The sequence below is a fragment of the Xyrauchen texanus genome, chromosome 14 (assembly GCF_025860055.1).
Source record: "Xyrauchen texanus isolate HMW12.3.18 chromosome 14, RBS_HiC_50CHRs, whole genome shotgun sequence".
NCBI lineage: Eukaryota > Metazoa > Chordata > Actinopteri > Cypriniformes > Catostomidae > Xyrauchen > Xyrauchen texanus.
The window spans coordinates 38329160-38342948 of NC_068289.1; the positions used below are offsets into that span (position 1 = coordinate 38329160).

Genomic DNA, 13789 nt, shown 5'->3' on the forward strand with positions numbered 1-13789 from the left:
CGGCACTCTATACATCTGAGAGGAACAGTATGTTTTCATGAGATACACACATGCTGCAAGATTTACTGTGACTGTCTCAAATCCACAACCATTAAACTAACTGCAGCAGTGATCGGAAGGAACATTGTTATCATTGCAAACCATTCTGATTGATTCACTTAGATCTGATTGTTCAGACGCTGTCATTAATATCCAGTAAATTCATGAATATGTTGTGACTGAAACGGCTCACTTGTGAACGCTACATGAGTGTTTATGAGTGAAGTCCGCTTTATGATGTGATGCATTTCCAAAAATCTGATTTTACAAGATTTATGAAATTCATTTCGATCAGATTTAAAATCAGTGGGTGTTTTTGCAGTTCAGACTACAACAGATGTGAGTTGGGAAAAGATTATAAAATACAAACAAACAAAAAAACATTCCTAGAACATGAAGAAAACATGAACCGTACTTTTTGTCAACCAGAAGTCCACAGCTTCAAGTTTTGATTTTTATTCGATGAAAGAAAGGCATAAATGAAGATGAAAGCAAAATATAAAATGCCATGGATGAATATTGACGGAGTAATCCATTATTTTGTAGATGTTGGTCAAAATGGCAATTTTCGCCAATGATTTTAGAGCAAACCTACAGGTCAATAAAATACCCTTAGAAAGGTGTCAGCATCATGATTGTATTTGTACACAGAGATTGGTAGATCTGTTCCTAATATCAGTTGACTTCAGCACCTCTTGTTGCATTATATCCCAATGGTGACAGTTCAAAAATGGGAAAAAGGCGCTTCTCGTGTTCTTTTTTCCGATGTTGGCGTGCTTATAACTCCAGAAGTCTTAAAGATATCTTAATATCCTTTTAGATTCTGGTTCAGAATGAACTTTTCTTTTGGTATCTGCGTTTTTAAGGCCCTGTATGTTTCAGTCCCAGAGATATGGGGCTCTCAATGTGGCTCCAAGAGTAAACTATTAAATTGTACACATTTTTAGTGGGCGAAAACCAACTGTGGGTCACTTTGTATAAAACTGATACTGAATGTCTGAAGTACAAATAATGCTGAAACTAGAACTGCATCAAAACAAGAGCATAGAACATGCCCATTTGTAACAATGTCTGAGTGCCAAAAATACACTGAAATGGTCAAATTGAATAAATAAAGGTACATTTCTAGTTTCAGCATTATTTTTTACTTCAGACATTCCTCTTTAAATACAATCAGTATCAGCTTTATACAAAGTGACCCACAGTTGGTTTTCGCCCACTAAAAATGTGTACGATTTAATAGTTTACTCTTGGAGCCACATTGAGAGCCCCATATCTCTGGGACTGAAACATACAGGGCCTTAAAAACGCAGATACCAAAAGACAAGTTCATTCTGAACCAGAATCTAAAAGGATATTAAGATATCTTTAAGACTTCTGGAGTTATAAGCACGCCAACATCAGAAAAAAGTGTTTTTTCCCATTTTTGAACTGTCACCATTGGGATATAATGCAACAAGAGGTGCTGAAGTCAACTGATATTAGGAACAGATCTACCAATCTCTGTGTACAAATACAATCATGATGCTGACACCTTTCTAAGGGTATTTTATTGACCTGTAGGTTTGCTCTAAAATCATAGGCAAAAATTGCCATTTTGAACAAACATCTACAAAATAATGGATTACTCAATAAATATTCATCCATGATATTTTTGCTTTCATCTTAATTTATGCATTTCTTTCACCAGAATAAAAATCAAAACTTGAAGCTGTGGACCTCTGGTTGAGTTGACATGGAATGACCCAGTTAATGCTCATAAGGGATGGATAAAGGTATATACCAGAACAGAACAATTTCAAGTTGAAAATAATTGCAAGGGAACGCAAAACACATGGTGAGGGACACAAAACTTTTTCAGAAAGTAAATTCCCTCCCTTTGCTGTACTGAGGAAATTTGGCTAAAACTTATTTTAAGGCCATTCTGTGGCTCAGGAGATTCAGGCCACATCAAGTCAGTTCTGGAGGTTAAGGCAGTGATTGAGTACTTCCTTATTAAAGCTGACAGTAAAACAGTGGCATCAACTGATTTGTAGGGGAGTCCGGCTCACCCCAGCAGTCTTTCAGGAATCATATTGGAGGTCCGCTACAAACATGCACATCACCGGGATCAAATATCTGCCGTCTTGCTGGTCTTTATTCAATTTTACCAACATCCATGAACATAGAAATTAAAGACATCATAGTTTTTGGTTTCAGGATATTATTGATGGCTGTTCATTTGCATCATCATCATCATCTGACCGCTGCGTGCTGGATCGTGAGCAGACCAGCGCGTTTGTGATACTGCAGTGTTTTCGCAGATATGATTTTTGCACTCAGATCAACAGGGCGCTCTAGGAAGTTCACCAGCACCTGCTCTGTTAGTAATGAGGCCAGAATCTGCTCAAAGCTCACCGACCAATCTCCATCTGACTCACTGGTGCCTCCACCAATCACAGTCGAGTGGGTGTGGCCTGAAGCTCCACCTGCCTCCCCTTGTCCCGTCGACAGCTGGTCGCGGTGTTGTGCCTCTCCAATCTGCAGCACGAGACTTGTGACCATCCCGATGGCCTGAAAGAGGTCGGCTTCACATGGGTCGCCTTGAAACATGCTGTAGAGTGTCTTACAGAACTGAATAAACTCACGCTGGAGGAACAAAACAGGACATCACACAACAATTAACATCTGTTCAGTTTGCAGAAGACACGATGGATGCAGGAGATGGCATCCATCGTGATTGACACATTTTTGCCATTGTACGATGTAACCCGTCGTACCATAGATGAACAGTCACCTGATTCATGTGTTGGAGATGTTTCTCCTCCTGCTTCTTCTTTCTGGTCCAATTTTGCAGCATCTGCTTTAGCTGATCTTCATAACTCATCCTCTCACCTGTAAACACACAAACACAACTCAATCCCATCACATCTCTCGTCTAGTGTTATTCGATCTTAGTGCTGCCTTTGACCCCATAGACCGGGACATTCTCTTGGACAGAATTGAGGACTGTGTTGGCATTTGTGGATGGGCATTAGCTTGGTACAGATGCTATTTATCTGGCCTCAGCCACTTTGTTTGTGTAAACTAAGAGATGTCAGATCAAACACGAGTTAAGGATGGAGTGCCGCAGGGCTCAGTATTAGGTTCCATGCAGTTCTCGGTGTACATGCTTCCTGTTAGGAGACATTATCAGGAACCATGCCATTAACCAAGTTAGTAGAGTGAGTTGATGATATCATAGACATTTCCTTTTACTTAATACTGACAAAAGGTATTAATTATTGAACCAAACACCTCTAAACAAAAGTTGCTAGAGTATAATTTGTCTCTCGAATGATGTACCGGCACGTCGTCTTTTACAGTTGGGTGTTATATTTAATAGTTCACAGTTAAACATTAGAGTATAACGCATTATACACTAAAATACAACTATGAATAGGGGAAACTATAACTACAATTATAATATATGATGGGAAGTTATTATAGGTGTATTATAAGACATTATGAATTCAGTATAATGCATTTACAGTACATTATATATATATGGGCTTCATTGAAAGTGTTCCCCATTATTGTAATGCACTTCTGTGTGGATGTCCTGCAGGTTTAATAAATAAGCATAAGTTGGTTCACGGTCACAAAATTCTGGCATATTGATAGTAACTAAAATATCACAATCCACAAGAGGAGGAAGATCCTTTTCTTATTTGGCTCCTAAACTATGGAATAGTCTCTCTATCACTGTTCGGGACTCAGACACACTCAGGTTTAGGGGGTGTTCACACATGGCAGGTTTGGTTGAATTAAAATGAACTCTGATTGCTCTGTTAGTGCAGTTCATATCAACAAGTGTGAACGCTGCATCTGAAACAAGCGGACCGAGACTGAATAGTGGGTCTCATTCTGCTTCCAAACAAACTCTGGTGCGGTTCGATTGATATATGAACGCAACATGGAACAAAGACGTCTAAACGGACCAAACACAGGAAGTAATTTGCCTAATTCTGACCTCAAGCATACCTGGTTCTTCTCATCATAGGAGCTTTACATTACAGTTCGGGACAGGCGTCGGAACCGCCGTCAGAGGTCCTCGCAGCATATCTTAATTTGTGAGGAATTCCTGCCGCTGTTGTGACTCCTTCACGCATTTTATGAGCTCTTTGTTTGTTCTCAGCTGGTAAAGATACCACCATATACACACATATAAATATAACGAGCGCAGCAGCAGCATTGTTTTGGATGTTCGGTAAGTTCCGTCGCAAAATATACGTCATGAAATCTGTCCAATCAGGTCGTGACTTTTCCCTGATGCCTTTGGTTTTGTATCTTTAGGTTCGGTGTTTAAAATGCCAGTGTGAACGCTACATGAACCAGGAATAAATGTGTCATTTTCTTTTTTGGTCCAGACCAAGAGAACTGAACTACAAGTGTGAACACACCCTCAGTGGACCAAAGACTCATATCTTTAGATACACATATACCCAATTTATTCCTCAAAGCCTCAAAAATATTAAATAACCAAAATGGCAGTATGGAAATAAAGTGGAGATTAGAAGGTTTTAAAATCATGAGAAACATATATTCACGTCAAGTGTGCCCAAATTCTGGACTAGTAGTGCTTAAGTGCATGATACCGTTTGGCAGGTCGGCATGGAGGGGTCTCCTGCTGGACAATACTGGACTCTTCAGAGGAGGTGAGTCCTCATCATGTTCAGTCATGGCTGACAAAACAACACAAGTAACCGACAGAAAATGTAATCAACCCCTGTGGCATGAAAGTAGTACTTGTGTTGTATCTTTTTAGTGAGAGCATCATCATATTTGGGGGTCCTTAGTATCAAAAGGTTTAATACCCCTTAATTTATAGCATAATTAATGTTATCAGTGAATGAACCTGGTGGGATGTGCAGTCGATAGAGCAGCCGGATTCTCTCATTCAACTCCTCACAGTACAGAATATCTGCAGACAAAGAAACAAACTATGAACACGGAGCCAGTTTGACACATTAAGGTGACGTCTCACTAGAAACTCTTATCAGCTGGACACCTACAGGCTGTTTCTGTTCCCTTCCCACAGTTTAACACTGTTAGAGGGGTGACACATGAAACAATCTCTCTCAATCAAACATGACAGAGGTCATCTGTGAGTAACTCTCTCACACACACACACACACACACACTTGCTCTCACTCACACACTCATTTGCTCACACACACACACCCTCACTCACTCACACACACTCATTTGCTCTCACTCACACACACACACACTCTCATTTGCTCTCACATACACACACCCTCACTCACACAAACACACTTGCGCGCGCTCTCTCTCACACTCACACACACACACACACACTCTCGTACTCAGCCAGCAAGTGAACTGTGAGAAGTTAATGAGGTTATCTCTGTCGTGGTCCAGCAGTGTGAAGGTGCGTTGAGCGACAGTATCAGTGTGTGAGCCGCAGAGAAACGGAACGAGCAGCTCGTACAGACTCTTAAACTGAGCTCGATCCACAAAATAATGTTCTGAACAGATGCCTGCAGCCACAGGAGGAGATGAACACACACCATCACCCCAATATATACTGATGAAGTGCTCCGTCTGAAACACACACACACACACACACACGCGTGCGCGAGCATTAACACGACAGAACAAACTAAACCAAAACATCTCAATACACATTAAACATATTAGATATTAATTACATGGAACTAATCGGCAACGTATGAAATATTGTCCACACAGCAGAAGCAGCTGACATGTTGATAAAGAGACATTTATATTTCATCCATACATCCAGAGTTTCACATTACATTTACTCCGATACATTTACTCTAACTAACGTTTTGGAAAACATTTACTTTTATGAGTATATTTAAAGGTGGGTACTTTTCACTCTTAAGTAAATTTTGAATTAAATGTTGGTACTTTTTCTTTGTTCCAACAGGCGACGTTCCTGTCCTTACATTACTGGTTTTAACTGAATAGGTGTAAATAAATGTGTGATTTATTGAGAGACTTTTGAAAGGGACTTTTACAACATCTCTGTCACGATCGAGTCCACCATGAATAGGAGTAGTTTCATCATGCAGTGCCTTTATTTCACACCAAGACAAGCAGATAGTATGATAACATGGGCATGTCTGTGTCATTGTCAGAGTGATTCTGTAACTCTGTCTCTTATGACCTCAGTTTAGAAGTATATATTTTTATATCACTGTTGCAATATATCAGTTCCTAACCCCACCTCTGGTCTTGAGCAACACAAAACTGGTTTCATTTGTTAGTTTAGAAGCTGTACTTTATAATGCATGTAGATATTATGACCAAAACTGAACAAGTGCTTTAAAATTAACAGATTAATCAGAAATGTTGCATTTTGATAATTTATAACAATTTTACACTGTTCATATTATTGCAATCAGTAAAAACATCAAAATGATGAAATATTCATGTGTCATATGTTGTTGGAAAGACAAAATATAGCGAGTAACAGCTAAATATATGTCTTTGACAGTTATGCTGGTGTTGCTTATATGCTGCGTTTTCTCTTATAACTTCACTAAATAATAAATAAGCATAGAATCTCACATATGATTATTTAGAGTCTGTGATTATCTTTCAATCGAGTCCACACACAAGATAATCCACATGAAGCACAATGTTACATATGACCACCAGGAGATGGCGCCAAATACACGACACAGACTCAATGATGACTCAAATGACACAGAATGAAACTTTTTGGACACTATGATCAATTATATTTGTAATGTTGGAACTTTTGATCACTTTGTCGTATCAACACAAATGTTTCTCAGATACAGTCGACATGATTGAGAACAAAACAAAAGCAGTTTTTCTGAGCCGCCTTATTTACACTCAGAGATATATAATGACAAATAAGAAAAATAGTAAATTTTTGGCTCAATGTTTTCCCCAGCAGTTTATTAGGCTGAGAGTCTCAGAATGTCTCATAATCTATATAAGTACAAATCTGAAAAGTTCTTTAAAATGATACCAAACACATGACCCTCCTTGTTTGTTTGTTGTTGTTTTGCACTTATCATCTCTCTTGACTATCAAGAGTATTTTTACCACACTGGCAGATTTACACCATTGATTATTCTAGTAAATGTTTAGATCGTATTTATAAATGCCTTTGTAAAGCTATAACTGCAACAGTGTGTAACACACCTTGAAGAGGTCGTAGAGGTCAGACAGGTTTTCCTGTGAGAGTGTCACATCTGGAGTGACCAATCGCAACTGCAAACACACAACATGCATTTAACCACGTGCAGTCAGTGGCATTTCATAAGAAACTCATGTCAGTATTTCAAGTCTTACCGCATTGTCTTTGGAGGTGTCTTCATGCGCCTGCAGCACTTGAATGCGATGCCTGCAGCGCAACATCTCCACATGCTTCACTGTCAGAGAGCCAAATCTCTGATAAGAAAGAAGAATTGTGTCTGAGGAGACATTCTGCGTTCAGTCTGTTGATATTGTAAATGTGCAGAAGTGCTCAACCAAATCCAGTTTAGTGAAATAATCCTCCTGATACTTCACAATTCATGACACATGGGATGCACACAATTTCTGAAGTCAAACTAACACTTACATTACTAAATATTTACTCAGAATTCACTACAAACACTGAAAATAGAAATTATTCATTGTCCAGATTGTTAGTAGATTTTGAAAAAAGACACAAGATGGTGCTGACACTACTGCAATAATCTAACACTTTCCAAAAATGATTGAGTTATTTCAGTTACTCTCCAGTTGGCCGGAAACTTTATTAGCAACAGCGACAGAGTTCATGATTTATACACACACCTCGTATGCATCAGTGATCAGTGCTGTTATGTGTACACCTGGAGAAGATGCTCCATCATCATCATCATCAGAACAAACATGTGTCTCCTCCTCATGTGTGACCTGCTCCAGAAAACTACACACACACACACACAGACAAAGATACACACACACACAAAATCACAATTTGTTTGCTGGCAGTGCTGGGTAGATTACTTCAGAAATGCAATCCAGCACTGATTATAAATTGCACGCATCAATGTATTCAGTAATGTCGTTTTTTAGGTCATCAAAACGTACTACTTATGGATTACTTGTGGATTACTTTTGGATTACTCATTGCATATTTTGATTATAGTTCAATATATGAAGTAGCAGTTAACACTCGGTTCATTAAACATCAGCAAACATACAATCAAACTTTCTATAAAGGGTCAAAACAAACAAACACTCGAGAACATGATTGCATTTCAAATTTGAAGAGTTTGGAAGGAGTTGTTATTAAGGAAATTATAAAAAGACACAGGACTTTTTATTTTCCAGCTCAGAAAACAGTAAATTACACGCTAGTTATTACCATTGGCTTATTGATAATGTAACCAATAATCCAAATAAAAGTAACTGCAATTGGATTACAAAATTATCAAATGTAATTTAATCTAATTACAAGTACTTGCAGTGTAATCCATATTACATCTAATCCATTATTACCCAGAATGTATTGATGACGGAGGATGCTGGAGATGCTCCTTTTAGTGTTACTTGATTTAACTGCAGCATTTGATACAGTTGATCATTTAGTTTTAATTGATACATTAAAGAGATGGATGGGAATATCTGGGGTGGTTTTAGACCGGTTTGTTTCCTATTTGTCAAACAGGAAATTTGTAGTGTCTGTTGGAGATGAGATATCCTCCTCTTCAACTATATATTGTGGTGTTCCGCAAGGATCCGTGTTAGGGCCGATTTAGTTTTCCCTATATATGTTACCGCTTGGTTCTGTGATTCAAAAACACAACATTAATTGTCATAGCTATACAGATGACCAACAGTTGTCATTGAACCCCAATGATCTGCACCATGAGCAACAATAATATGTCGTGACATGTTTTTGGTTAGAGTCCGATGAACAGTGTATGCGCAGTTAGGAAAAGTAAACTTTCAATCATAAAAAGAACCAGATTGATTTTAAAATTAACAAAAAGTACCTAGTTCTTAGAATTTTTGTCCAGTACATTGCATTGTTTTGAAACAGCTCAGATCTGGGTATTATTTTTTTTCATGCAGGAAAGCATTCAAGAGTTAAAAGCCAAAATAATAAATCTCCTGACCAGTAGGGGGCAGTGCGCCAAAACGCTGCAGGTAACCTCAGGGTCTCATGGTGATGACACATACAAAGCTTTGTCCCAATCCTTCAAAGCGTTGCGCAGATACAGCCTCGAGATAAATATAGCAGGTTCTTAGTCGAATTCTTTGAAGCGCCATTCGAAAACGGTATGTTTTATCCAAATTCTGTTCAATTTCTTTTGTCTTGAGTGCCTCTAGATGATCCAGGCTAATTTCTATGCAAATCGGTCAAACAGTCTAGGAAGAGTTCGAAAAAGTAGGTTTTCAAAACATTTAAAAATGGCGGACAGGAAGCTTGCTTGATCAGGACATAATTGGTATCATTGTGAACAACAGAATCAAGAACAGTCTCATGACAGTAGGCAAAAGGAGTCAATAGCTATTAGCATTTTTAGAAATAGCATTATCATTTTTGACAACAAGGTGGCGCTGTCCCAAAACCTTTTCAGTCCCTTTAGAGCATGGTGCCAAAGACATGACTGAGTCATTCGTAAAATACAGCACTTTATGCCTGAATTCAAAATGGTCGACATCCAGATATTTGATATATCGCTGGACTCAATGTACCCCACTGAACCTAATGAGACCAATTTGATGATTTTATGACAAACTGTTTAGAAGTTATAAGAAAAAAAAAAAGTGCTTTTTTCATATCTCGTGACCACTAGGTGACTTTGTTCCGAAACTGAGCAGGCAGCCTCGAGTCATGGTGCCTATGGCAAATACTAAGTATTGTTTGAATACGCTAAAACGTTACGGCGATATAACCACACATCCATTTTGGCGTGCTCTTCGTCAAATTCATTGAAGCGCCATTTGAAAACGGTATGGTTTATACAAATTCTGTGAATCATGTTTTTGTTGTGAGTGCTTTTAGATGATACAGGACAATTTTCGTGCAAATCGGACAAATGGCCTGGAAAAAGTTTTTTTTTTTCTTCATAAAATTCTAAATGGACGACGTCCAAAATGGCCGACATAGGACTTTTTCGCAATGCCCCACTGAATCTAATGAGATCAATTGGATGATTTTATGACAAACTGTTAAGAAATTATTAGCAAAAATTAGCTTTTTTTTTATCTCGTGACCAGTAGGGGGCAGTGCGACAAAACGCTGCAGGTTACCTCGGGGCCTAATGGTGATGACACTTTCAGGCTTTTCAGAAAATTCTAAATGGCGGAAACATTTTCATGATGGAAAATGACGTCATAGGAATCGTCTTGAGCCAAGGAATCAGAGAAAAAGAGAAAGAATTTCGTTTCTAGGACTCACGGTTCAAATGTTATTAAAATAAACATGTGCAAGTTTGGGCAGTTGGTGGCGCTAGAGGGTTTGCGGTAGAGACGCCACATTTACTGTGGTAACATATCAGACTGTCCTCTATCTGTGTGCCAAATTTCAGAACTTTCCCACAAGCAGTTCTTTGGGCTGCCATAGACTCAATAGCGAAAGAAGAAGAATACAAATAGGAAAACTAATGAAAACAATAGGGGTCTTTCGCCCCTTCAGGCTTGACCCCTAAAAATTGGCTGGCTGTAATTTTCCTCTAGTTAAATACTGATAAAATCGTGTTTTTATCAGTTAAGGAAATTTCCAAGGTGAGACAGGTTTTGAGTTTACTGGGACACAGAGAAGCTCATTCATGCTTTTATTTTGTCTCGCCTCGATTATTGTAATGCACAGTTTTCGGTTTTATATCAATGCACTTTAGCACGACTACAAGTGCAAAATACTGCAGCTAGACTTTTACTGTGGCTGCGTCTGAGCATCCATACTTCCAAAGAGTAAGTGAATGTCCTGCGCTTCACCTGGCGAGTATCATGAGGGCCTGTCCATCATCAGTACATGCACACAGCTCTGTTGCATTTGTGTCCAGCACCGCCAGACTGATCTGGAAGATCGCTTTGATGCCGTAATAGAAGAAGCTGTCGAGGACACACAGTGCGCTGCGGAATGGCAGGACGCTCAGGAACAGCGTGAGGAACCACGTGAGGGACACAGACGCCAGCGGAGAGACATCCGGAATGTGTTCGGTGAGCTCTGGCAAACGCTCACGAATCAGCTCCTCAAACACAGACTGATCCACCTGAGCACCTGAAGGACAGGAAGTGACATCATCACAGCAGCTGTATAGACACAGCCAAAGCAGCACAAACACACACAATATCGGACTCAAGTCACACAAAGAGGATGAGCAGTTGACAAAACAATAAGTTGGGTGTCAGCTGTACATGGGAATCTCATGAAATCTGTTAAGAACACGTCCAGTTCATATTTTACACATAAATCTTAAATAAGTATTTAACTATGGCATAAATAAAACAAAGCCGATTTGTGGGAGCATTAAGATTTTTTTGCACTGTGACAATTTTCATGACAAATAAACCACCAAATTTCATGATATGACCTGGATATTTTCATGATATTCTCTCATGAGTCTGACAACCAATTTCCTTTTACAAGACGTCTACTACAGTGGCAAGAAAAAGTATGTGAACCCTTTGGTATTAGCTGGTTTGGTCATAAAATGTGATTTAATCTTTAAAGTCTTAAGTATAGACGAACACAATGTGCTTAAACTAACAACACAAAAAAAATTATAATCATGTCATTATTGAACATATCACTTTCAACAATCACAGTGCTTTGGAAAAAGTAAGTGAACCCCTAGGCTAACGCAAAAACAAAAGCTAATTAGAGTTAGGATTTTGTTAATCTGGCATAAATGAAAACATCATTTAACGGGCACGTGCTCGCGAGTCTACTGTACGGACAACATTTAGCGGGCATGTACTTTTTCCACAGCATTGTGAATGTTTAATGGGACGTGTTAGAGAAATTAAAGATTATAATTGTTTGTGTGTTGTTAGTTTAAGCACATTGTGTTTGTCTATACTTGTGACTTTGATGAAGTTTAGATCTCATTTTATGACCAAACCAGCTCATTCCAAAGGGTTCACATACATTTTCTTGCCACTATAGAAATCAGAATATGTGTATCACACACACACACACACACACACACACACACACACACACACACACACACACACACACACCGATGACTCTGCGGTTGAAGTAGTCGGGCAGCATCCTCTCACACACAGTGACCAGCAGCCAGAACGCTTCCTCCTCTTTAGTGTACAACAGCAACACAGACGCCAAGATATTCATGGACTACAGACAGACAATAATCACTAATTACATTCATGGACAAAACAACTCAGAGAACACATTCTATACACCGTATAATCATACTAATATATATATATATATATATATAGTGTATATGTGTATACAGTATATTGTATATATTAATATGAACAGTCTATATTAATGCACCACGTTGCTGTGCTTTACTTGGCATAAGAACTGATTCACATTATTAATATTCATAAATGTAATTTATTTATTGAATTTGTGTCATGTTGCTGTTTTTGTAGTTTTTAATCCACCAATAAACCACTTTGAGGTTGTGTATGTCACAAACCTCTTATCTGTGGTAAAATCACTGTAATGCCTCCAGTGATTTATTGCTTTATTATTAAATGCTAATTAGTGTTTGCCTGATTTTCAAACGGCAGATATTCTGTCTGTTAAATCTCTCCACAGGATATCACCAGTGCTGATGCGCACCTGGCAGTAGCCGATGGTAGGGTTGCGGTGGGCATAAGCAGTGAGGACTCTGCGGAGGGCACAGATGCCCGTCTCGTTCTGGAAGGCAGGATGCTCCGGCAGCGAGCGATGAAGATCTCGCTCTATTTCCTCAGTGGCGATGTTCTTCACTCCTCGGCATCTCTCCAGCAGATCAGTGTAATAGTTCGGGTGAGCTGCCAGCGATGAGCACGCATCTGTGAACCAAGAGTTCCACACATTAACATGTGCCAAATGGAAAATGCAAGTAAACATTGGCGAGTCCTGGCCAGATGGACGTTAGCGTAATAACACGTGAAGTGTAAAGGCCTTTTCACTGACGCAAGTGATGTGTGAGACAAAAATCTGTTTATTCATAAAAACTGAAATACCAAAATAAAATCACATGAGACTGGATGAAACTGTTGCTGCATGTAGAAAAACCCCTGATGACAACGAGTGGAAGCTGAGGAGTTTGTACATAAAGCAACATAAGCAGAACTGAGAGAAACTAACAGTGATAACCAGAAGAACAAGAGTCACTTTCTTTAATTGTGTCTCACCTGAGAAATCGAGCCACAGTTCTCCCCGCAGTGATTCTGGTATTCCCAGTGCCACCAGCTTGCCGATTTTATCGGTGCGGAACATGTGAACCCCACGACCGAACTCAGCGAAATGATCCTCCCATAAACGCTCTTTAACATGCTCTGTGTTCTGAACGAGACAAAAACAAACCTCAGTAACGCTTCACAATACAGTTCCATTCCATGACATTAATGCATTAGTGATCATGAAGAAACAACGATCAATGATTTTACACAGCATTTATTCATCTTTGCTATTGTTAGTTAATACAAGATAATTGTACAATTTTTGTTTCATCAGATTTTATTCGGATCGTTTTCAAAGGCAATAAAGCACATTTTCGATGCTAATTCTCATAACTGTAATGCATATAAATGTTTA

At 38.9% G+C, this 13789-nt stretch overlaps 1 protein-coding gene across 1 annotated transcript in view; it reads right to left on the reverse strand.

The window, feature by feature from the left end:
- Nucleotides 1–1679: 1679 nt before the first annotated feature.
- Nucleotides 1680–13789, reverse strand: part of LOC127654952 (TBC1 domain family member 8-like) — a 28458-nt gene continuing 16348 nt past the window's right edge. Inside the window, exons 9-20 of the mRNA XM_052142531.1 lie at nucleotides 13387–13537; nucleotides 12827–13041; nucleotides 12250–12367; nucleotides 10999–11284; nucleotides 7864–7978; nucleotides 7375–7473; nucleotides 7225–7293; nucleotides 5388–5625; nucleotides 4916–4981; nucleotides 4656–4742; nucleotides 2816–2913; nucleotides 1680–2667 (exon numbers count right to left, since the gene is read on the reverse strand). Coding sequence (XP_051998491.1) covers nucleotides 2275–2667; nucleotides 2816–2913; nucleotides 4656–4742; nucleotides 4916–4981; nucleotides 5388–5625; nucleotides 7225–7293; nucleotides 7375–7473; nucleotides 7864–7978; nucleotides 10999–11284; nucleotides 12250–12367; nucleotides 12827–13041; nucleotides 13387–13537 — 1935 coding nt within the window. The 3' untranslated portion in view covers nucleotides 1680–2274. The remainder of the gene's footprint in view (nucleotides 2668–2815; nucleotides 2914–4655; nucleotides 4743–4915; nucleotides 4982–5387; nucleotides 5626–7224; nucleotides 7294–7374; nucleotides 7474–7863; nucleotides 7979–10998; nucleotides 11285–12249; nucleotides 12368–12826; nucleotides 13042–13386; nucleotides 13538–13789) is intronic.